The sequence below is a fragment of the Temnothorax nylanderi genome, unplaced genomic scaffold (genome assembly GCF_030848795.1).
Source record: "Temnothorax nylanderi isolate EJ_2023f unplaced genomic scaffold, tnyl_v1.0 TNYL_tig0076_pilon, whole genome shotgun sequence".
Lineage (NCBI taxonomy): Eukaryota > Metazoa > Arthropoda > Insecta > Hymenoptera > Formicidae > Temnothorax > Temnothorax nylanderi.
Window position 1 is genome coordinate 499,659 of NW_027249138.1, and position 23,674 is coordinate 523,332.

General features: G+C 40.0%; 5 protein-coding genes across 12 annotated transcripts in view; all 5 read right to left on the reverse strand.

Moving 5' to 3' along the window:
• Window positions 1-65: 65 nt before the first annotated feature.
• On the reverse strand, window positions 66-3,414 carry LOC139774248 (F-box/WD repeat-containing protein 9-like). 5 transcript variants are annotated; one of them, XM_071709359.1, is made up of 8 exons: window positions 3,316-3,414; window positions 3,054-3,217; window positions 2,531-2,662; window positions 1,938-2,086; window positions 1,620-1,864; window positions 840-1,101; window positions 497-766; window positions 66-218 (listed from the first exon to the last, which is right to left on the reverse strand). In XM_071709359.1, exons 2-8 carry the CDS (start codon window positions 3,109-3,111, stop codon window positions 150-152), a joined length of 1,185 nt encoding a protein of 394 aa, XP_071565460.1. In that variant the 5' UTR covers window positions 3,112-3,217; window positions 3,316-3,414; the 3' UTR covers window positions 66-149. The 5 variants fall into 5 exon arrangements, with proteins under 5 accessions (XP_071565460.1, XP_071565458.1, XP_071565459.1 ...); XM_071709357.1 differs by having other exon boundaries at window positions 2,531-2,690; XM_071709358.1 differs by having other exon boundaries at window positions 3,054-3,405.
• Window positions 3,415-3,560: 146 nt separating this feature from the next.
• Window positions 3,561-7,557, reverse strand: LOC139774253 (F-box/WD repeat-containing protein 9-like). Of its 2 annotated transcripts, XM_071709371.1 has the most exons (7): window positions 7,170-7,557; window positions 6,780-6,939; window positions 6,185-6,327; window positions 5,862-6,103; window positions 5,370-5,619; window positions 5,018-5,293; window positions 3,561-4,234 (listed from the first exon to the last, which is right to left on the reverse strand). In XM_071709371.1, exons 1-7 carry the CDS (start codon window positions 7,245-7,247, stop codon window positions 4,145-4,147), a joined length of 1,239 nt encoding a protein of 412 aa, XP_071565472.1. In that variant the 5' UTR covers window positions 7,248-7,557; the 3' UTR covers window positions 3,561-4,144. The 2 variants fall into 2 exon arrangements, with proteins under 2 accessions (XP_071565472.1, XP_071565473.1); XM_071709372.1 differs by lacking the exons at window positions 6,780-6,939; window positions 7,170-7,557 and adding an exon at window positions 6,416-6,636.
• Window positions 7,558-7,692: 135 nt separating this feature from the next.
• On the reverse strand, window positions 7,693-9,951 carry LOC139774247 (solute carrier family 52, riboflavin transporter, member 3-A). The gene has a single exon (XM_071709354.1). It carries the CDS (start codon window positions 9,721-9,723, stop codon window positions 8,278-8,280), a length of 1,446 nt encoding a protein of 481 aa, XP_071565455.1. The 5' UTR covers window positions 9,724-9,951; the 3' UTR covers window positions 7,693-8,277.
• A 142-nt stretch (window positions 9,952-10,093) lies between these two features.
• On the reverse strand, window positions 10,094-13,053 carry LOC139774249 (solute carrier family 52, riboflavin transporter, member 3-A). Its single transcript, XM_071709360.1, has 3 exons — window positions 12,653-13,053; window positions 12,094-12,499; window positions 10,094-12,022 (listed from the first exon to the last, which is right to left on the reverse strand). Exons 2-3 carry the CDS (start codon window positions 12,312-12,314, stop codon window positions 10,939-10,941), a joined length of 1,305 nt encoding a protein of 434 aa, XP_071565461.1. The 5' UTR covers window positions 12,315-12,499; window positions 12,653-13,053; the 3' UTR covers window positions 10,094-10,938.
• Window positions 13,054-13,769: 716 nt separating this feature from the next.
• LOC139774258 (uncharacterized) overlaps window positions 13,770-23,674 on the reverse strand; it is an 88,284-nt gene continuing 78,379 nt past the window's right edge. For all 3 annotated transcript variants that reach the window (XM_071709380.1, XM_071709379.1, XM_071709381.1), the window contains 3 exons: window positions 22,685-22,934; window positions 21,610-22,415; window positions 13,770-21,272 (listed from right to left, as the gene is read on the reverse strand). In XM_071709380.1, coding sequence (XP_071565481.1) covers window positions 20,792-21,272; window positions 21,610-22,415; window positions 22,685-22,852 — 1,455 coding nt within the window. In that variant the 5' untranslated portion in view covers window positions 22,853-22,934 and the 3' untranslated portion in view covers window positions 13,770-20,791. The remainder of the gene's footprint in view (window positions 21,273-21,609; window positions 22,416-22,684; window positions 22,935-23,674) is intronic.

A 23,674-nucleotide genomic window follows, 5' to 3' on the forward strand; every position in this document is an offset into this window, starting at 1 on the left:
AGCTTATAATTGTAAGCTATGTTAGTAAAGCTGCTACTAAAATGAAATTTCAACAAAACACGTACTTCCAATTTCGCAAAACGTCATTTATTAGGTATATTGCATATTAGAGAGACGCGTTATAACAGTTGATGTTTCGTTTTACAGGACTATTTCGGACGCCAAACCACGATTTTATTACAGCCGGATACCGCGAGAGTGTCATTCAGGTAGTCCATCTGCAACATAAAGCACACGAACAATTACATACAATATTTAACATAGTGCCAGATATTGCAAAATTAGACTTGTTAGAATTAAAGACTTCACCACCATTCGGGAGACAAAGATAAAACTTTATTTCAAATTGTAAATGTAAATAGAAATTTGATTTTTGAACTATATTTACATAACTATATTTACATAACTCGTTTTACACTTAGACATTTAACGAATTTTTTCTTCAAAGTCTATGATACGATATTTTCGGCAAATCTTACGCGTATGATATACTCACGCTGAAGATCCCGAACTCGGTACGTAAAGTAGCGATGGGCTTAGGCGGATCCGTAGGGCTCCAAATTCTGACGGTACGGTCCATGGAACTCGTTATCAGGCATCCGTGCGTCAGACGTACCCCCGTTATCGAGTTTGTATGCTCGGTGGAATAAGATTTTACTACCTCAAAATCGTTTGGATTTACCAAGTGTAACTTCCCCCTGCTGTCGCCAATGAAAACCCAATCTCGTCGCATACTCACGGACATGGGGACCCCTTCACCTGGGAACTATAAAAGGTACACCTTCGACATCGTAATCACGTCTCGTTTCTCGATGTTAAAAATACGAAATGACATTTACTGTGATAGACTTCATGATCCGTCCGGCTCTCTGATCCCAAACGGACATCGTGTTGTCCTTGCCGACGGACAAGATGTGTTCCGTGTTCATGGCCAGCTTAGTCACGATTACGGAGTGTGGCCGATACGTCACGTTCGGTCGATTTCCTGATCTTGAATCGAACACGTTTATAGTGCCGCAGAATGAGCCGGTCGCAAAGAGATTCCTCTCTGGACACGATGACATACACCATAACGACGAATCTAATCTGTCCTTCCTCTGACTGTGAAAATAAATTTGCACTTTTTGAATTTCATATTTTTATCTATTGTGCTACATATTGTTCTAAATTTATGTCATTTTGTGGCGAAAGCCTCATATATATGCATTCGGTAAATAACGTGGTGTGAATAAAGTTTTGCTTTTTTAATTTCCTTAAATATGGTTTAAAATATTGTCTAACTGTGGAACAAATTAGCACAATTGCAGTCCAATACACACAGTCAAAAAGAACTCAAAATTCATCTAGTGCGGCGCTCTCTTCATAGAGGTCACACGCTCCTTGAATATTTAAAAATAATATAAGTAAAATAATAATATGCAATGAAGTCAGTTTGACGAATAAACTTTGGAATCGCGTTCTCGAATTATCTGTTTCGACAAGCGAGACATGGAACGCATTATTTGCATTCGAATAATTTGGTGGGAAACGATTATTTCTCCCACAAACAGGAAACATCTTCCTCGCTCAATCTTCTTATCGCGAAACGGCCGAAAGGAAACAGTTCTACTATTACGTACAAATTGTAAGTATTCAGCCAGCGAAAACCGGTGTTCGTGAGCTCCCACGACTTGACGGTCTCATCAAAACTGCAACTGTAGATCGTGTTGTCTATCGCCGTCAGATCGCGAATCGCACTGTTGTGCGCTAATATTGAATGACTGCTAGAGTTCTTGTTTTTGTAAAAGGGTACTTCCTCGTGAGAAAGAAGTTTACTATAAATTAAGTTGTCATCACTTGCACCGACTATATAAGTAATTTCATTCTAAAAACAAGAATCATCATCATTATCATTTTACACAAGGAGAGATGTCTACTTAACATAATATGTTACTTACTACGTTCCTCAGTAACACAACATCTACCAAGATGTCAGTGCAGAATTCCAATTTCTCCATAGAATTCTGCTGTTCCCACAGTGCTGTTTGTTTCTCGATCGCAATGCATGACAACTTCCAAAACAGTTTGTCGGTCCTCGCTGTAATGACTAACTTTTTATATTAAAGAAATACGACGAAAGCTTATTTGTACTATAATGTTGAGTACAAGAAATTCATTTACGTACAACTTGAATTAAGTACAAATAAACTACAAGCACATTGTCGATCGAAAGATCTATTCAAGTTCTTACTTTATATATATCAGGTTACTGCAACAAACGGAGCTGCTCAGGCTTGTTTTATGCGACTTTTTGTAAATAAGAAATATATAATATTTTGCAAAACACGCTTATTTTTTTTAAGACGAACAGAAATGAAATACTACGAAATAAAATCACGTGGTAAGCAGCTAATGTACAACCTGCATGCGCGAGTTCGAACATCTCTGGCGTAAAATGTAGTAGAGAATGTTTCGTATAAACATTTGTTAATAATAACAAATAGAATTGGTCGTGGTGTAAGAATTGGGGGTGTTATGAAATTAAGCTAACCAGGACTCAAGAGCGAGTGGACAGCGTCCGCCCATTTGTGGTTAATTCGCGTTTTCCACAGTGAGTCCTCATTTAAAATCAGGTAGAACTTTTTGCACACTCGGCTCAAACCGTGTACTAGCGTCGCCCCATCTAGAAAGGAACAAATATGAAGGAATATCTGAAATGCAGTAGAATAAAAAAATTAAATGTACAACCTAGAGCAAATACTTCGGAAGAGATGGAGACAGAACGAAAGAGAGAGTCGACCGTCGCTAGTTCCATACACAAACTTCATCGACAAGCGACTACTGCACACTTACTACAGAACTTTTCGGAATGGATTTTGATCGGAATTGTATAGTTATTTTCTAGATTTTTATGTTTTCTAGAAAAAAAAAAACGGAATAATTCTGATCGGAATCTATTCTTAAAAATTCAATAATGTGTGCCCTAACGGACGAAATGATAGCGACGATTTAAAAAAGGAATTTCGTGCACGTGTATGTGTGTGTCAACGTTTTTCATTTTTTCTCATACAAACCTCCACCGGGAGATTCCACAGTGATAGTTGTATTTTCTTCGTGCCGACGTGGGCGCATCTCGCATTCTCATTATCCATTGTTTCTCGTGACGTGCGAATTTGAGTATTTTCACTTGATCTGCTCGAAAATGACGCAAAGGTGACGCTTGGTTCAGCAAAGGCGACTGAAGCGGTAAACACGTGTACCAGCATATTCATATATTGTACCCACGTGCCTGACGTGTCCGACGCCACCTATACAGGTGTCGCAAAAGATATGTACCTGTCGCGATCGATCTGCATTTGACTCTTTCATGTAGAAAAAAATGATTAAATTTGCTTGTTTATTTAATAAATTTAATTAACGGAGTCCATTGAGCTGCTACAATAAAGGATTCCGACAATAAGAACGTAATGCTATACGTCATGCGACGTTCTGGAGAGTTCGAATTCTATCCCGCGTCCACGGGATCTGCGATGATTCGGGAGAGGTGTGAATCTCGGCGAACGGAAAAGAGATAAGAAAAGTTATCTGTTAATCGAATCGACTTGTATTTCGTTTATAAATGTTATAAACAAGCGTCTGGTATTCGAAGAGTCTTTAAACGTCTCGCCGCTTCTCGCGTTTCCACGCGCACATCAGTTTCATGCGTAGGAAATAAATTATATTAATATATAACTTCTTGTCAGAAAAATTTGCAAAACAATAAATAATAATACGATATACGATATATGATGATGTAATATATAAAATATATTTAAATGCTTATAGAACTTAACTGTACTATAAAAATATATATATGTCTTTCTCTGGTTCTTCTCAACAACATAAGATCCTATCATAAACACGTTATAATTATAAGCTCAGCTTATAATTGTATAGTTATCATTATCGCTTAGCTTATAATTGTAAGTGACGTTAGTAAAGTTTTTACTAAAACAAAATTTCAACAAAACGATACGTACTTCTAATTTCGCGGAAGGGTATATATTATATTGTATATTAGAGAGACGCGTTAGAACAGTATCTTAGTAAAAACTAAGAACATATATTACATATCAAAGCAATTTAGCTGTAGAATAGCTATAGAACACGTACAGAAATTCTCCGTTCATTGATGTTTCGTTGAACACGTCGATTTCGGGCGCCATACCGCGATATCGATACCGGATATCGCGAGGATGCCATTCAGGTAGTCCATCTGCGCATAAAAGATACAAACAATTACACATAATATCTAACAAAGTTCACGATATTGCAAGATAAGACTTGTAAGAATGTCGTCAGTTTTAACAAGGATATCATTAACATTCGGACAACAACGATAAAACTTGATTTCAAAATTTAAGTATAAGATAAGTCGGGGGAAAGTGCCAGTAGGTCGAAGATGCCACGTTTTGTTAATATTTCGTTCATTATTCGATAGATGTAATGTTTTCTAGTTCTCTTTTTAACGTGAGATTGTTCATACAACGAGTAGCACATGCAAGCTTTTCCATTTTTATCGTGTTAATTCTGAAGAATCTGGCAAGACCTGTTCAAACCAAATGATGAGTATTACTCTTCATTTATTGTGCATGAGTGCTGCATGTTTCTCACAATACCTGCAACTTCGTCCATCCTAGCATCTTATCCAGATATAAAGGTAAGTCGCTAGTTTTAAAGAAATAAAAATATGGATTAAGACAAAATAAGAATAAGATCAAATTACAACATTTTAACCATAACTTTTAGGGTGACTATTTTCGGGACTGTTATGCGAAATCTTAAGTATTATCTTGCAAGAATTCCGAAGCGGTTGTGATTATTGCTTTGTTCATATTTTTATAATGTTTCTTAACTACGGCACCTTCCCTCGATTTACTTTCAGTAAAAATTTAATTTTCAAATTGTATTTCAAGTTTTACAAGTAGACGTTAAACGAAATTTTTCATCAAAATTAATGTACGATATTTTCAGCAAATCTTATGTGTGTGATACTCACACTGGCAATCTCTCCGAACCCTGAAAGTAATGTAGCGATGGGCTTTGGCGGATCCGTAGGGCTCGAAATTCTGACAGTGCCGTCCGTGGAACTCGTTATTAGGCATCCATGCGTCAGATGCACCCCCGTTATCCCTTTCGTATGCTCGGTAGAATAAGATTTCACGAGCTCGAAATCGTTCTTTGGATTTAGCACGTGCAACTTTGCGTTGCTGTCCCCGACGCAAACCCAATCTTGTTGCATACTCATGCACATGGGAAACGCTTCGCCTGAAACCTAAGAGAAACTTGGTAAGAGAAATGTCATAACCGCGTCCCTTTTCTCGTTGTCAAAAATACGGAAAGACAGTTACTGTGATGGATTTCATGGTCCGTCCGGCTCTCTGATCCCAAACGGACACCGTCTTGTCCTCGCTGGCGGACAAGATGTATTCTGTATTCATAGCCAGCTTAATAACGGCTCCGGTGTGCGGCCGGTACTGCCTGATCGGCTTATGTCCCGATCTCGAATCGAACACGAATATGGTCCTGCTGTACGAGCCGGTCGCAAAGAGGGCCCGCTCTGGACACGACGACACGCACAGCAGCGCACCCGGCACGCTCCTGGAATATTTGACGTTGATGGAAAATGATACGCGCGAAATGGTAATATGCGGTAAACACGGTTTAACGAGCGAATTTTATAGAATCGCGTTTTCGAATCATCTGTCTCGACAAGCGCGACACGGAACGCGGTATCTGCATTCAATACAATTTGGAGGGAAATAATTATTTCTCCCGCAAACAGGAATTATCTTCCTCGCTCGGTCTTCTTATCGCGAGGCAACAGGTTTGCTATTGCATACATCTCATAAGTTCTCTGCTGGACGAGACCGGTGTTGATGAGCATCCACGACTTGACGCTCTGATCCCAGCTGCAGCTGTAGATCGTGTTGTCTATCGCCGTCAGATCCCAGATCCATCCGTTATGCGCGGAATCGATGCAGACAGAGTTCCCGATTTCGTGAGAGGGTAGCTTCTCGCGAGAGGGAAGCTTCCAATAAACCAGGGTGCGATCTCTCGCACCAGCTATGCAGGTGGTTCCATCCTGAAAACGAGAATCATTATCATCAATTATCGTTTCCCGCAAGGAAAGATGTCAAAGACACTTGCATAATATACTACCTACGTGCATCAGTAACAGAGCGTCTATCGTGCTGTACTGTGCGTTCGCGATTATCAATTTCTCCATAGAATCCTGCTGTTTCCACAGCGCTGTTTGTTTCTCGATCGCAACGCATGATAACTTCCAAAACAGTTTGTCGGTCCTCGCTGTAATAACACGTTCTTACGTCAGATAAATATCACGAAAGCTTATTCGTACTATAATATTTGAGTATTAAAAAATGCATATACGTACAACTTGAATTAAGTATAAATAAACTGCAAGCATTCTGAATCGAAAGATCTGTTCGAGTTTTTACTTTATGCATATCAGGTTATTGCAATAAACGGAGCTGCTCAAGCTTACTAGATGCGACTTTTTGTAAATAAGAAATATATAATATTTTATGGAACACGCAGTTATTTTTTCAAGACAAACAGAAATGAGATAATACGAAATAACATCTAACACGATGTAAGCAATTGATGTACAACTTAACCTGCATGTGCATGCGCAAGTTCGAACAGCGCTGGCGTAGAATGACAGACAGTGATTTACTTATTTACAAAAATGAGTGGTCGTGCAAGGCGTATGGTGCTTTCAATCAATTTGAGCTAACCGGGACGCAAAAGCGGGTAGCTAGCATCCGGCCATATATGGTTAATTCGCGCTTTCCACAGTGAGTCATCCTTTAAAATCAGGTAGAACTGTTTGCACACTAGGCTCAAACCGTGTACTAGCGTCGATGCCTCTAGGAAGGAGCATATATGCAGGAATATCTGAAATGCAGCAGAATAAAAAAAATTAAACGCACAACCAAACAAACTGCTCCGAAAGAGATAGAGACAGAACGAAAGAGAGAGTTGACCGTCGCAGGTCCAACACACTGTACTTGATCGACAAGCGACTAATGACGGATGAAATGGCAGCGATTTTTAAAAAATAAATTTTGCGCGCGTTTACGTGAAATACGAGAGAATCGATGTTCCTTTTTTTTTCCTGTACAAACCTCCACCGGGAGATGCAACAGTGACAGTTGTGCGTCTTCCTCGCCGTCGTGGGCGCAGCTTGCATTCTCGTCATCCATTTTTTCTCGCGCCGTGCGAATCTGAGTATTTTCATTCGATCTGCTCGAAACTGACGTGGAGGTTTAACAAAGGCGAGGGTGGTGTAAACGCGAATGTTTATCGATGCCTGATCTGTCGTGTTATCAAACGGCGATATCTAACACGTCGAGCTCCTTATACAGCTAATATATCACCATATATCACTGTACATCGCACATAAGCGACGCCACCTATACAGGATGTCGCGAAAGAAGTGTACGTATCTCGATCGAGATCTGCATTCGACTTTCTTATGTCGAGAGAATTCATTAAATTTGCTCGTTCGTTTAATAAACTTAATTATCGAGCCGCGACGTAAAGGATTTCGGCAATGGAAACTTGAGTTAACAAAACATGAATTATGTTCAAAGATAACAATTATAACGCTCCGCGTAAATTACGTTTATAGGATGATAAATTCGCCAATACTTTAGAAATTTAAAATTTATTATAGATAATAAACAATTTGAATAAATTTTCGCAACGATACATTGTCCTACTACAATTATGTTAAAATAAACTGCGTTTGTGTTATTTATGTACAATTATTTAAGTAGCGTTGCTACATGAATTTATAATATAAAAATTGTGAATGTATTCTCACTATTAAAATATATTATATTTTGCTAAATATATATTAAATACATATACACACATTTAGAAATTGTAAATGCATTGCACAAATTTTTTATATGTATATAGCATTTCAGCTTCTCTAGATTTAATACAATTTCTGGAATACTTTATTGAAATTAACATAGGAAGCACACTATACTCGGGCTACTTGGATAAGTTATATTTTTGCCCCAGACTGCTGGAACAATACATTTTTAGTCTGCCGAAATTAATAATGTAATCAAGACACACGTTCTTAATTATTTATCTCTATTTTTATAAGGACATTTATGCTCCTTATTGTCCGCTTATTTTTATTATTGCCCTTTGATTCGTATATCGAAATAGCTCGCGCTATTATTATTATACAAAAGGCCCGAGTTTTAGCAATTGTCCTCAGGCGGAACAGGAGTTGTACGCCTTGAAACAATCGGTGAAGTTAATTAAAACGAATGAAATAATCGCACCTATCGCTGAGCCCGTTTGCATAACTACACCTACGTTGAACAGCGCCTTCGAAGACGATATGTGCTTCAGGAGAGACACTATCACGAGTTTCAGATACGATATGACACCCATCAGAACGATCCAGGATAGAACGATCAATCCTACCCCGACCGTTGATTTTTGCAACGGCGGAGTAGGAGACGATAGGGCCACGCAAGTAACGTAGCATCCGGCAATTAAGCATACCAGAGACAGGCAATTAATAATCTTTACGTCCGACACCATGACCCAGACTGTCAAGAAGCATGCTAGCGGGTTCACGAATTGGGCGCAAACGATGGACAACTGATAGGCGAGATGCCCATACGGTAGACACGAATACGATTGGATGCTTGGCAGAAATCCATTGCTGAAGGAGCAACATACTCCAATCAGGATATATAAATAAATTTTCCTAGATAAGGACAAACTGTTCGCCTTGACAAACGGGGAACTGTTTGCCATCTCGTTTTCATTCTTCGCTGACGTGCTGTCAACGTTATCAATGCGATAAACGTTGACGGTAAAGTCAGACTCATCGCGTCGCTTACAGTCTACTTTAGTTTGCGTGAGAAAATTAGGATTGCGCAAACTTTTGTTGATCTGTACGAACGGGGAATATCGTAGAACGATAAATGCAACGAGCGATAATACGAGCACGAGAGTCAGAAACGAAAAATAATATTGCCCGGGGAACTTCAAGTCGGGCGCATTAAGGGAAGTCGTTTTCGTTGTATTTATAAGAGGGATATTGCACGCCGCGCGTTCACTGACGCCTTGTATCAGCGCCATTACGCTCGGCAGTACGCCACTCAAGCCTTCCCCGACGAAATACGAAACGATATAAACGTCATCGAAGTCGCGAAGGTAAGGCATGAACAGCACCGAGCTGAAGCAACCGACCAGCGCGCTGAAGAACACCGAGACTAGCAGGACCAGGCTGTGTCTCTCGCCACCGATGGCGATCGTTCTGTCGTAAAAGAATATCAGCAGCCCCATGGCGAGAACCTGCGAGCATAGTAAGCACAGTATGCACGACGACTCGTTCGGCTGGCATTTGCTCTTGTGTAGGAGGGCGTATATCGCGGGACCAACGTTCGCGGATTGGGCCACTATTACTATGTACGCGGGCAAGTTCCAACCTTCCGGAGCAACGCCGACGAGCAGCGGCAGCTCGATAAATATTCCATTGACGCCGATCCAGGTGGATACGCCGAACATGACCACGAGAAGATGAACGATCACGCGGTCACATTTAACATGTCCAAAATAACAGTTAATTTGCCAATCGTCTCTCATTGTATCGTCGGTTCCTTTATCTATATCCCTGTGTAAACAATTGGCGTTTGATTTCATCGGGCTTCGCCCGATAATTAACAGATAATTGCTATCGACACTCTGAATCAATCGATCACTCACACGAATACTGATATCTGATAGTTTAAGTATTCTTAAAATATCACAGATATACACATGCAATATACGTTACTTCTCCAAACTAAATGATAAATGAAAATAAGTACGGAACTCTGTTGCACAAGCTTATCAAAAGAGTCATGGAGATACAATTAAAGTTAGAAAGCAAAAGAACTGCCCCCCCCCCCTTTTCAGCGCTGATTCTTAATCTGCTCAATAAAATTTATCAGATAGAGCATTTAACAATCGCGAGAGAAGACACGCGCAAGATTGACTCAAGCACTATCTGATATACAATCTGCCGCAGATCGAATAATGAAAGTTGAGCTGTAAAATATTAAGTACCTAACACAGATAATTATAAATATTATATTAGTTTGCGAGAGAAAAAGTGCACGTCACATTTTGATAACACAGTGTGTGAAATCAGTTCTCTGTTTAATATAAGGAGGTCAACGGCAAAAATACGAGCAAGATAAGATTATTGGTTTAAAATAAAGTCTAGTTTATTTAAAATAGTATATTAAAGACAATTAAGCAATTAATTCTTGATTTTCTTATTCTTTTTTTATATTACAATAAATTATTGTTGCTGAAGAAAACTATATACAGTTCAAAACGTAAATAAACTAGATTTTATTTTAAACCAATATCTTTATTTTGCTCGTATTTTGATCGTTGATCTCTTTACATAGCTTAGCTTGTAGCGAGCATTAATTTCTCTATTGACATTAAAACAGTTTTACTAATACCTAGTCTAGGTAACAAATGAGGAACCTATTATGAATAAATTGTTTGAAATGTAAAGATAAGAAGAAAAAACGTCTTCGTTTTATACGTACATCCTTATCTCAGGAAAGTATTGGTTTCAAATACTAAATTAGCGATCGCTAAGTGTCTTTATATAGTGTTAAAAATAGGAATCATAATTTATATACCTTATCTTCCAATAATTGCAAAAAACTATCGTTAAATCATTAATAGCATTAAAAAAAGGAATCATAGTTATACACTTTATCTTCCAATAATTGCAAAAAATTTGATAACTATAATAGTTGAGTACTATATAAAGTTGCTAATACCTTTCCTGATGAAAAAAATAATTTTTTTAATATTATCAACGCAAATAATTGATAAGACTAAGTACGGGCTAGGTTAATTTTCTCTAAGATACTCGCACGGAGAATAAGACTCAAACACTTTCGCATAATTGACCAAACTGAACGTGGTAATTGCGCCTATTAACGATCCGATTTGCGTCGCGACGCCAGTGTAGTAAAGACCCCGTCCAGGATCGGGTCGATACAACGTCGTAATGCCCATTTTTACGAATCCAATTAAACCGCATAGCGTTATCCATGCAACAACTACAATCAGTTCACCCACCCATGAATGTTGCAAGGGAGGATGAGGCGATTTCGCGGCCAGATATAAAACAAAGCCGGAAAGTGCTAAAATAGCTGCTGTGAGAATATTCAGGAGCTTCACCTCTGGTGTATTTACGAAGAAACCTAAAGACATGGCCAATGGACCAGCTATGGAAGCTAGCGTGACTGTCAAATGATAAGCTACATTGCCATATGGTAGACAGGAGTACGATTGAATGCTCGGTAAAGTACCGTTACCGAGGAAACAGACTACAGCCATCATGACTAATAAATAATAGTACGTATGTTTCGGCATTTTCCAGCCGGAATTAGTTTTGTAGCTCGGCGGTGCTGTTGTGTCGGTCGGCAACATTTCCATGCTGCTCGGAAGCTTGACTCTCTCCCCGAGTGCTATAGGCAACGCGTTTAAGCCTAAGAACGAGAGAAAACTCAGGCACAATAGAATTCCGATGAAGATAAAAAATATTTGGGAGGAGAATCTCGGATCTGATTCTGCAGACACGAATTCCAGATGGCTCGATCCTGGCTTGGTAACGTTGACGCATCCCGGATTATTACCAACGCCTTGGATCAGCGCAACTGCGCTCGGTACGAATCCGCTCAGTCCTTCTCCCACGAGATACGATACTAGATAAATCTCACGATAGTTCCTCATGTACGGCATGAAGAGGACGGAACTTGTGCATCCAACGAGGGCGGTCACGAACATCAGCGACAGGAGAGCGGTCGAGTGCTCCTTGCCGAACACGACCGAAGTATGACTGTACAGAAAACTCAATGCGACACAGGCCAACGCTCCCGCGGCCAGCAAGGAATAAATGATATACTTGTCATATGCCCAAACGGTGTACCTGAAATAGAAACACTCGTGTTAGACTTGTTACGCAATCGTCCTAAGACATGTTACGAAACATAGACCTACTTTATGTACAGGGTGTACAGTATAGGACCTAAATTGGCAAATTGCACCAGCATCACCATGTGCGCGGGCAGGCTCCATCCTTCCGGGGCTATGTGCACTATGAGAGGCAATTGTACGTAAATGCCGTTTACCCCGATCCAAGCACCCAGACCGAACATCAAAGCGAGGAGATCGACAAGTAATCTCCGGTTGCTCAAGCGCTGACTCAACATTTTGCTCATTTGCCTCAGAATGTGTTTGTACTTTCAAATTATTTCCCACACGCGACGAACGCTTCTGGTCGTCGATCACTCGTTAGTCTCTCGCTGGCTCGCTGCGATATTCACCCCGTTTTGCAGAGGGTGCAATAATATTGGACTGATAATTATTTATCGCATTATTATGATAACGAGAGTGCAGCAAAAATCTACCGGGATAAAGATAACTGAAGATAAAAATGAAGGTTTAAGTGCGATTACTAATAAATAATTGAAATGTCATTCTATTGCATTCTGAAAATCGACGCGTTACTGCTATAATTGATATATGAAATATATTATTATATGCATGCACAACTTACTGTAAAGTATATCTACGTATCCAGATGTTGGCTAAGATGAAGGCTTTCTTGCAACTGCTCGATCGCGGCAAGAAATTTCTTGCATCAATTATTTATTAATTTTACTTTCATATTGTTAACGGTCCTCTTTCACTTATTATATTATCAATTATTTATTAATTCCTCAGAATTCGCTGGAGAGGTCTCGACTTTGCTATTATCTTATATTATAACAATTTGGTCCCTCGCCAATTTTTTAAAGATATTCCGCTCGTTTTTTACACGGAATTCCAAATTCGTAAGAGCGAGGAAAATGTTTCCTGCACGTCGAGCCCGATTGAATAATCACAAGCGTGCGACCGACACGCAACTACTCTCGGTTGGCAGACGAGTGCTCCGAAAATCCGGAGTAGGCCGTAGGGTTATATAATGCACGTGGTTCACTGGCAAATCGATATATCGCACGGGTGTTTCGATAAACGTCAACGCTTTGCGCCTGTTAATTTTTGTGCACTAATGGCACTTGTCGGTCGTAAGAATTTCACGTGACAAATATTTGTTCGCGAACATTTCGCGCGATTAGCGCACGTGTCCGATTAAATGATACAAATTGTAAAATATCGAGTAATCTCGAACGACCGGTCGCGAGTATCGAGTAACGAGTCTAGGAACTGGAGGGAACTATCCCCACCAAAAGCACCTGTTGAGTCAGGTCACCCGGTATGATGGATGGCTGTGGCTTTTTGTTTTTACAGGAAATGTACTGTCTAGCGAGTTATCTAATCTGAAAAAATATAGTCACCAAACTGACTTTAAAAGATTGTTCGAAAAAAAGAACGAAAAGAAAAACTTTTAAAAAATGGATTAGAATAGAATTCTTTTACATTTTTGCATCTACATTAAATTTTCCGCGAACATTGCAGTGTAGCTTAACTTTTTATTTTTATATTGGAAACGTTATAGAATTTCAATGCTATTGATTAATATCGATCAATGATATTCCATGTATCGTCGCATGAAAGAGTTATACTTACTCTTCTACTGACAAATGGACCACGATCCGTCGGGATTGATTGATTATTATCAATAAAGAGGATCGCTTGGACGATAAGGATGTACGAATTGAATGGACGACAGATTGAATATAGCAAGAACTTTATAAAAGACGAGGCAGACTCACAGATGGTTTAAGTACATTAGTATTTGTCTCAAAACTCTTGAGAGTTTTTGCGTTTGAGAGTGTGTTTTGCGTTCGCATTTTTGTTTTTTTCTTTTTCTTATATATATATATATATATATATATATATATATATATATATATATATATATATATATATATATATATATTGTTTTAATCATTTTTAGTAGAATCACATGGATGAAAAAAGGTCGCAGAAAACGTGCTGTTGCAGGGTGCTCGAAAGTCGTGTACGGATATATAACATTAATTTAAAGGAGTCCCCGTTCGGATGACAGATGGCGGAAAAAGGAAACGCCGAACTATACTTGACATAAGCTTCTTCGTGTTGCGCCATAGTATCGTCGCCTATATATAGATATATTTTTTTATCTGTAGATAATAAATATGCATAAACAATAAGGAGAAACTCTTATCGCGGGAAAAGAAAAATTGCGTTGATTTATTTGCTTTTCGTTAATGTTTCCTCCTTCAATTAGGATAATTAGATAATGTATAAGAGGTGTCCCAAAATTCGCGTACGCGGAGTACACGATTCTTTGCGTCCAAATGGAAACTTTTAAGTTATGCATGCGTCAAGAGCGGTGCGTGCTGGACATATATGCTGTTTTACTATTTTTCCAAAAATCTTATAACGATTGTGAGTACGCTACTTTGAATATATTAATTAGAAAGTTTTTTAACCGATATCTTTGAAGCAATAGCTAAAAGTAAAATAAGTCGATTAAATAAATAGATTAGATCTAAAGACTTTAAAAATATTTATGGATTTAAAAAGGGCTGATTGAATGTTTTTAAAGGTCTTCCACCTGTATATACGTATTTATCCTGCGAATAAGATTTTCTTGTGCAAGTTGGATTGCTATTCACATTTAATCCAGCTATTACTTCAGATATATCAATTCGATAATTTTTGGTTATTAAGAGTACAAGCTACAAGTATACAAATAGCGACATTTATTTATATATCGTGCACAGTCATTATAAAATCTTTAGAGAAATAGTCAAATAGATTCATCACGCGCCACTCTTCATTCGTTAGCTTCAAACTATTCTCATTTAAAAACAATTGCTCGGACGTAACTTTGTCAAAGGAAAAAGTTATTTCCTCTGGCACGGAAAATCGCACCGTGGATTCTATGCGCGCGAATTTTGTGACACTCTGTACACAGTGAGCTCGATATCAAATGTATGTACATGTAGTATACAAATGTATTGTTACGTACGTGTCTCGTATATATCATATATATGTTGTATATGCATATATATACATGGCTCGTTTAACCATATTCTATTCGCAATCTCGTGCGGTGCACGTTTGCCTTGACCTTGATTAACCGATTTGCCGTTGATTGTTCTTCAGATCCGTCGGATTAAAACTCGAGTACGGTCGATCGTGGCGATCCCTCTAAGGATACTTCGAAGCGATTACTATTTTGCAAGTACGAAATCCCGTCGTGAAGGACGACGGCTGTCGATTATAACATGGAAAAGTGTCGCGATCACGTCGATCGACCTTACAGAGATGCGCATAATCGCGAATCGCGGAGTCACAGTATAATTGCTGGATCGGCTGCGACACAATGGCGCGGGAAGCGACGATGTACACATCGAAAAATCGTATATACACATATAGGTATAACATGTGTGTATGTGTATGTGTGTGTTCTGTCGAACGAATACGGTGTCCGCAAGTAAATGTCCGAGCGTGAATGAAGGTAGAATAAAACGCACGCGAGAAAGAACTCGTGATCGATTTGCGGGATCGAACGATCTGCCGCACGTACAAACTAATAAGCGCGATTGCGCGTGTCGCTATCACTAGAGCATTCTTATTATTTTCTGCGCAAATAAATTTGTCCGCTGACGCGTCACGCTTCCGCTTGCTTTTAATTTTCGAACCAATTATGAACGGATTAATCGATCGCGATCAATTAGAAACGAGAATTTAGGCTTAAATATTTAAATTTTATTTAAGTCGGATCCGACAGCTGTATACATTTTAAATGCTGCAGAAAAATAGATATTTCTTGTTGAATTAATCAGAAATAACAAAACAACTTTTGAAGATGTCTCCGATCAAAAAACATAATTATTTCATCAGTTCATATTTTATTTCTCTGAACATTTTTATTGCGAGCTTCTCGTGTTTCTTGTTTGTTTAATGTTTTATAATTGCTTAATAAGATCGATTTTGCTTGTCATTCGCTGCGTCAGCGCACCATTCTCGCAAGAATGAAATTAATCGACTGAGTCGTCGAACCGTGCCGGCTCGCACGAGGAATTTAACATTAACAAGTTCGTAACCGTGTATCTGTGCGCAGTAAATGTACCGAGTATCAAGTATCGTTCGCGATCGTCTACTTTGCTACGAATCTCCGTCCTTGCTTGACTCAACTTCTCAAATATCTCACGGAAATTATCGACAAATTTACTGTTACTTAGCAGTGTTGAAGTTGAAGAACGTAAAAGCTTTTGATGTACGAATAAATGCCCAAAAATTCCTATATTAGAGCTTCTACATAACGCGAATCCTGTCACTAAAAAAAATTACAAAATAAAATAAAATAAAATTTTCGGATTATCTATCGCAGATTTAAAATTGTTTTAAATTGCAGTATTATTTCGGTATGTTTTTCTAGAAATTGAAATTTAACGTGATCGATGTTAATTCGATCTCTTTCGACGACTCGAGACATGCTGTCAGGATCCCTTCAAACGTGTCAGAGCGGAAACGCCAGGGACGTCGGCGGACAAACATTCGATTCTCATCGTGGTGAGATGAGATTAGGTGCGATTGTCAGAGCTGCTGCGGCTATATATACGTCTGCCACGAACGTGAGTTCGTGTGGAAAGTTTCGAGTGGAAGGGAGCGCTTTCTCCCGCGGTCGGACGTTTATTCCGGCCGTAGGATGCTGAGGGAATCTTCTCGCTAGGAGACGCGAGCAAGACCGATATAATCTCGATGAAATTGACTGCAGTACTAGTACACGGATTGTGCGCGATATATGGGCGATATTGTTACGAGCTACTATTGCGAGTCTGGTCCTTTCGCAATTTTGACACTTTGTTACATTTCCCCTACATTGTTTGCATTGTCGTCGTAACATTCCTGATCAAAGATCTTCGCACTTTTAATTGTACAATCTTTTCAGATGGCCGTTATCGATATTAGGATTAACCAAGATATGTGATGTATAAAATATGGTCAATAATTTTTTGTATCATTCTTGTGTTGCGTGTGAAGATTAACTAATAACACGCAAATTGATATGTGAAATAAATGATTAAGAAGTATTGATTAATAAAGAGAGAGAGCGAAACTTCTTCCAAAGCTATATAAAAATCTAATTTAGAAACGTTTCATGTCACTTAATAAGTTTCTTATAATTTGAAATTAATTAAACTGTTATTAATATTACATTTTTGGGATTAATCCTTCATTAAAAAACTGTTTTTTTTTAAATTAAAAATTTGGCAACTTGGTCAGGAGATTTTTTCAAGTCGAGCAAAAATAACGATTTATATTGAGAATGTGGTTCTTTATGCGACTTTGATTTTAGAAATGACACGAAAATGTGTCGCTGACGGTCTCGGTGTTACGAATTCTCCTCCTGATAGATTGACATTCATTATAGATGCTGTATGGGAGAGACGAGTTTCTGTGAGCGACGTATCACCTGAAAACCCAGGTACATATACACACACGTACACACATCATGACGTAGGACAGTTTCGGCTAGTACGTAAGTGTGTACGTACGTGTTCACGGGGAACATCCAATGTACGGACCGGTGATACTGTATCGATCAAATGTTACCTGCCGGTGTCGCAGATATATACATATATATCTGCGAGGATGGTACATGGTTCGCATAGCTATATATATTTCGGTAAAGTACAGAGCTCTCGCACATACGAGAAAATACCGTCGCGGTGAGACGAGACGGAAATTATTGCACCGTTCTGACGGCGGGGAGTAAAGTAAGATGAGAATGCCGTTAAGAGAGAGACCGAAATTCTGTAATTACAGCAAACGAAATTTTGTTCAAGAAACGTTTGCGGATGCAAGAGGTATAACTTCTTCAGCGTTACCTCATCCGAGAGAATACGTCTAAATGAAAGATCTGAGCTGTGCGCGATTGAATGTATATTTATAAAATTTCAGTGGTATGTATGCTGCACACGTGCTTGCAGCAGCTGCAGATATATCAAGTGACAAAATTGCCGTCTTTTGAAAATTCTTTATAAGAGCATGTTGAGACAGTTTTAGGATGATCGCGTACGTAAATACGGAAAAAAATTATCGCCGAGATTTTCAATCTTACTTTATTTTCCTCGCTTAATAAATTTTATTTCAGTCAGATTTTCGTGAGATATGACGCTGTCGTAAATCAGAAAGAAGTTATATCGGCATCGGTTGTACGATCAGATTGCGAGATCGAAACGTCTGCAGATATTGATTCTAATATATTTGATCGGTATGCTATAAATACGAAATTACAACCAATATGCGACATGAAAACGGTGCAATTTCACCGAGGCCTTTTTGCATATGTAACAACAACAACGTAAATGAAAACATTACGAGCATTAGAAAATTAATCGGGCGACTGTGACGTCAAACTTATGAATATGTAACAATGGAAGAATGATAGTTCGCTTTCTTTTCTTTTATTTTTACCCTGATCGTTTAGCCTTCCACGAAAGGCGAGTGCAGTCTGTGTTTTAAAGGCTGCGTATGACGTTTTCAGCTTAAATGCCTTTAATTATCGTGTGATACTCTGTTGTGTGACGCTTGATTGGTTCCTTTAGGACGCTCGAAAGATAGGCGAGTTGTAAAAGAAATTTATTCTGTAAATCTCTCCGAACTCCTAATCTTTGAAGTCAGAAAGTTAATTACGAGAACTTCGGAAGTCTAGTTTATATTCCTGTATCGCTAATTTATCAACACGGTATTTCAAATTTTTCATATGAAATAGATGAGAATTTATCTTGATCTAAAAGAATGAATCTTTTTTTTAACTTTATGTTATTTCAGTTTTTACGAATAGAAGTGAAAAATATATCAAAGCCTATCCGATTACGAAAATATCAAATAAATGCAAGTATGCGAAGTATATATTTTTCTTAATTTCTATTAATCCACATACGTCTCAGATAGTCATTTTAGAATTAATAGATATTCCGACTCAATCTCTCAGCTAAATATTTGTACGGCGAGTAGCGATAGCTTGAATGGAAACGTAGAGTTATATAACAATGACACTCTTAATGTTCGTAGTAAAAAGATCAATTTGAAGGGGACGTAATCGACTAGAGCGTCTGGGTGAACTCAATTTGCACAACGATGGCATTACGCGCATCGCGATGCAGCCTTTTAAGGGCTCCCGAAGAAGCACGGGCTTTTTCCTTCCTCTCCTCTTCCTCTCCGTTTCTTTCACTTCTCTCGTATTTGTTCGCTTATGTAACATTGACTGTACTCTAAAGTTCTGTTTAATATACGTACTACGATAATTACAGTATTGTTACTTGGCTTGGCGACTATGCCAACGCGCATATCCTCTTATTTCCACGGCGATGTACACAATAGGTGAAAAAAGTCTTTAGAGGAAAATAGGTTCTTTAGTAAATTGACAAGTAGATAGATTCGTGTTCGTGTACGTGTGTAGACGTGTGTCCGCGTGTGCGTGTCTGTGTAGAAATGTGTGTGTCGGTGTAGAGTCGAGGAGAACGCGACCCTAAACTTCACCCTACGATCCTCTTTCCCCGGTCCTTTTGCTCCCTACTGTGTTCCTGCGATACATGTACACGGGATGTTCTGTCTCATAAAATCGGTACGGTGATCGCTTAAATCAGGAACCGTTTGCAAACACCTTTCACATAAAACTGACCCCGAAATATATGGCGCGTCCAACACACATTCTGTATTGTATATTTCTAACGTATCTTATGATTCTTATGAAAAATGGAAAGATATATTCTTATACGCCTGGAGTATAATAAAAAAGAATTACATGAGGAAATATACATCAAGAGAATTATAAAACTTAAAGGAATTCTTGCAATCCTGTCTAATATGATTTGTTGTATTATAACAAAAGAAATCCAATTGAAGCCGATAAATTTAAAGTTCAATTATACTATATTGTTAAATAAAAAAATGCTATATCAAATAATTGCTATATAAAAATATAATTTATAAAGGAACAAATTCAAAAGGATACCAAAAGGATACCAACCATGTGCTTTATGTTAGGACTATTCCTTCGATCGTTATGTGACTCCTGTCTAATACCTTCCGAAATCCGCTTAGCGCGAGATATTGCACCGACATACATAAGACAGAACGCGACGTATATATGCATGCTCAACGAGTTCCACGTCACATTCCCGCGCGTTTGCCCATCCCCGCAATTGCATCGGGACTGCGGCCGTTAGCCGTACCCTCAGAGAGGATCGCCCCGTCTGGCGGCCATCTTCGCCGCTCTGGAGGCCAGAGCGCCCAAGGAGCACACCAGCCCCGTCAGCGTCTCCCAGAATGTGGTCCTGCGTCGCTTGTGCGCCGCTTGGCCGACGTATCCCAGATAGTAGCTGGCATACCGATCGTTGTTGCCGGTGGCGCGATTCTCGTAAGCGCCGCCGCCGCTGTCTCCGTTGCTGGACCTGGCGCCGACGCTGGATCTGGGCTGCTGCAGGATACTGCGACGATGCTCCTGGCCGTTGCGATCGATGCTCCGCCTGGGCGAGGAGACACCGCTGCCACCGCTGCCGCTGCTGTGCCGATGATGTTGCCGCTGCTCCTCGTAAAGTTGCTGGTGCAGTTGCATGTTGCTCAGTCGTCGATCCATCATTCTGACCAGGTTTTGATGCACCCGCTGGTCTTCCTCCGGCACCGCCGCCGCCGGCAACTGACGCCGGTAACTCGGTGTTGGTGACGTTGATAACTCGCGTTCCACTTGTCAAGCGTATTCGGTGTCGCTGGACGCCGATCGCTCAAGATGACCCTGATGACCCACCACCGAGTGATGCTGCTGATTTGGATGTTGCTGCTGTTGCTGCTGCTGCGCCTGTGCATACGCCAGACTCTTCTGATAGCTGAACAGCTGCCTCTCGAGGCTGTAATTCTCCGCTTGCAGCGACACGATCTCACGTCGCATCTGCTGATTGTGGACGCGACACACGTCGTCGTACTTGTGATAGGTCGCCTGAAAAAGCAGATGGCTCTCGTTCCATTCCAGTCGAATTTTTAGCTGACCCTTATCCGTGAGATATGGACAATGATTCTCCTTCACTTCATTCATGTCCACGTTCGTCTCCATGATGATACCCTCGTCAACGGGCTCCTGAACGTAGTAGCGGCTGAACGGTTCGCCGGGCAGCCCAACCGCCGCGACGTTTGGTCCCTCGCCCCTCAGCAGATATGCCGACCAACTAACATATCTATTCGGACAAAAAGTATCTAAAAAATTTAATTTCCTAAACATCTTTTCAATATTTTTCAAACCTGACTTGTCTAGGAAAGAACATCTATTCTTTAAGAATTTTATTATTAATAAATATTATTTTATTATTCTTTAATTATTAGACCATTGCAATTTTTTCGATGATTGATTAATGATTTGCAGACTAAATTTTTCTTGTAATAAAAAATATTAAATTGACAAATGTTCAAAAAGATTTGCTATATGTTTAAAAATATATGGCGGTATTTCACGATTTTAAATTTGCCTTCATAGAATCTGATTTCAATTTTCAACGATAAAAATAGAATGCACACCTTAAATGATTCCTCGGCACATTATGGATGTCTTTGTACACCAAGTGCAGCCTGACTGTGTCAGAGTTGAGATCGGCGCGGATGGCCCAGGCCTGTTTATCGCGATCGTAGCAAGGCGCAGCCGGCAGGGCCGACGGACCCAGCGCTTGCACCGCGACCTCGCAGATGGTCCTCGCCTCGAGCATCTCGAGCGACACGCGGAGTGTGCCCTTGTGCGCGATGTCGGACCATCTGACTCTCGTGTGCCATCCGAAGCCGCAGCCCTCAGCGTCGGATATGTCCTCGATTTGCCCGGAGTCTATCCGCCGCTCGCCCTCGCCCAGGGCCATGCTGTATCTCACCCTGCACCGATGATCGAAGCCCGACAATCGCATCAGGTAGACGCTCACGCGGCTGTCCTGGCCACGACCGTCCGTTTCCTTGCCGTGCGGATAGATTACCAGATTCCAGTCGAAACCGCCAAACGCGAAGTAGTCGGTCTCCAGCTTGCTCGGCTTCGTCTGACCGGCGGAGAACACCGACGTCGGCATCCTGACCTCCGTCATGTAGACCGTCCGCACGTTCGCCATGGACAGCTCCAGCTGAAACTCGCCGTTCGTGTCGGCGAAATTACGACTGTAGAGATCCGCCACGGCGATGTAGCTACGGTTGCCTTGAGCCGGCGCCTCGTAGGTGAACTTGACGCGCTTGCCGGAGAAGCTCTCGTTCATGGAGAAGTGCTCCCGATTCAGCAGCGTGAACGTGAAGTCCACGTATACGCGGAGGTTTCTTGACGCGCCACGCCATACCAAGTACACGCCCAGGACCTTGGTGGGATAAACATCAGATGACGACGATAGTCGCTATTTAATTCTAATTCTATTGCATCTTTCGAGATGAACTATAGACGCTTAATAATTAAAAATTGAAGACGGGGAAATTTAAAATAATAACTTTCCCACGTATCTCGTACAAGAGAAAGAATTTTTTACGCCAAGTTTTTTGTTGAGAATTTACTAGAAATTTGTAGGAAAGGTTTCTAACAGGGTTTCTATCTGGTCGATAAATTAAGGAGGAGGTCGTCGATCGAATTTACCTTTTCCCCGCGCGAAAAAGCGACGGCCCATCTCTGAAAACCGCATACTAGTTCCTTGCTGGTAACGTCTCTCTCAGGATCGCGCACGACGGTCCTAGTGACGACGAAGGAGAAGACCCGCGTGCCACTGCGATCGTGCAGCTGCGCGAACCTATACAACAAAGCCATCACCGCATCTCGAGGGCACCGTTAACCCGATGGTCCGCGATGGTTTACGAGAAGGATTCGTCTTAGGTCGATTTATGGTAATCTGAAAAACATAATATTCCATCAATCGTCTAACGATAATAATCTCTTTAGCGCCTAATAGTAATACCGATAAAAACAAAAACAGAACAGCAGAAAAACCTTTTAAAGACGATCTATCGTTTCGACAATTTTTTGATATTCTTTCCAACATATTTGAGACTCACGTTATTCAGAGTATTAGACGGTATTTTATTACAACGTAAATGGTAAAATGGTAACTAACTTCTATCTTAATTAAGACTTTAATAATGAACGTCTGAAAATCTCAGAAATGTTGAATATTCTGTTGAATATTCTCTTTGAGATTTAAAGCGCGGCAGCCAAAAAGTTCTTGCTCGACTTTCCTTGGAGTATTAATGAGGGATTAGTTCAAGGTGGTATTCATCATAATCCGCTTTCATTCCTAAATACTATGCCATACATAAGAGCCTTTGTGGTATTAATTGTTGTGTATAACGGAGCACGACAATGAAACAAGTGAGTAGGCTTTAACGCAGGGTTTTTCAGGGGAAGAACAAGAGGAAACGTGACCTGGTTACGCGAATAGCAAATATCTCAACGTTACCTCTTCTGTCGTTGCAGATATGTACATTTTAGATTTCGCTTCTAAAGTGTAAAAAATATACTTACGAAGAAAAGAAGAATCACAATTTTACACATTTTGATATATGAATATATCGTAATGCCGTTAGTGTTCCAATCCAGTGAAATTCATTTAGTAGATATAACTGATGCTGTGCT

Bases quoted from the DNA above. Each gene is read 5' to 3' on its own strand.
- LOC139774249 (XM_071709360.1), bottom strand. From the start codon at position 12,314: ATGAGCAAAATGTTGAGTCAGCGCTTGAGCAACCGGAGATTACTTGTC. The intron at 12,023-12,093 runs GTAGGTCTATGT...TTTCTATTTCAG, and splicing joins CTGTACACCCTGTACATAAA to GTACACCGTTTGGGCATATG.
- LOC139774247 (XM_071709354.1), bottom strand. From the start codon at position 9,723: ATGAAATCAAACGCCAATTGTTTACACAGGGATATAGATAAAGGAACC.
- LOC139774253 (XM_071709371.1), bottom strand. From the start codon at position 7,247: ATGGATGACGAGAATGCAAGCTGCGCCCACGACGGCGAGGAAGACGCA. The intron at 6,104-6,184 runs GTAGGTAGTATA...TCTCGTTTTCAG, and splicing joins ACGCTCTGTTACTGATGCAC to GATGGAACCACCTGCATAGC. The intron at 5,620-5,861 runs GTATGCAATAGC...CAAATATTCCAG, and splicing joins CAGCAGAGAACTTATGAGAT to GAGCGTGCCGGGTGCGCTGC.
- LOC139774248 (XM_071709355.1), bottom strand. From the start codon at position 3,251: ATGAATATGCTGGTACACGTGTTTACCGCTTCAGTCGCCTTTGCTGAA. The intron at 2,691-3,053 runs GTTTGTATGAGA...ACTGCATTTCAG, and splicing joins TGTGGAATCTCCCGGTGGAG to ATATTCCTTCATATTTGTTC. The intron at 1,102-1,619 runs GTACGTAATAGT...TTATTTTCACAG, and splicing joins TGGCTGAATACTTACAATTT to TCAGAGGAAGGACAGATTAG.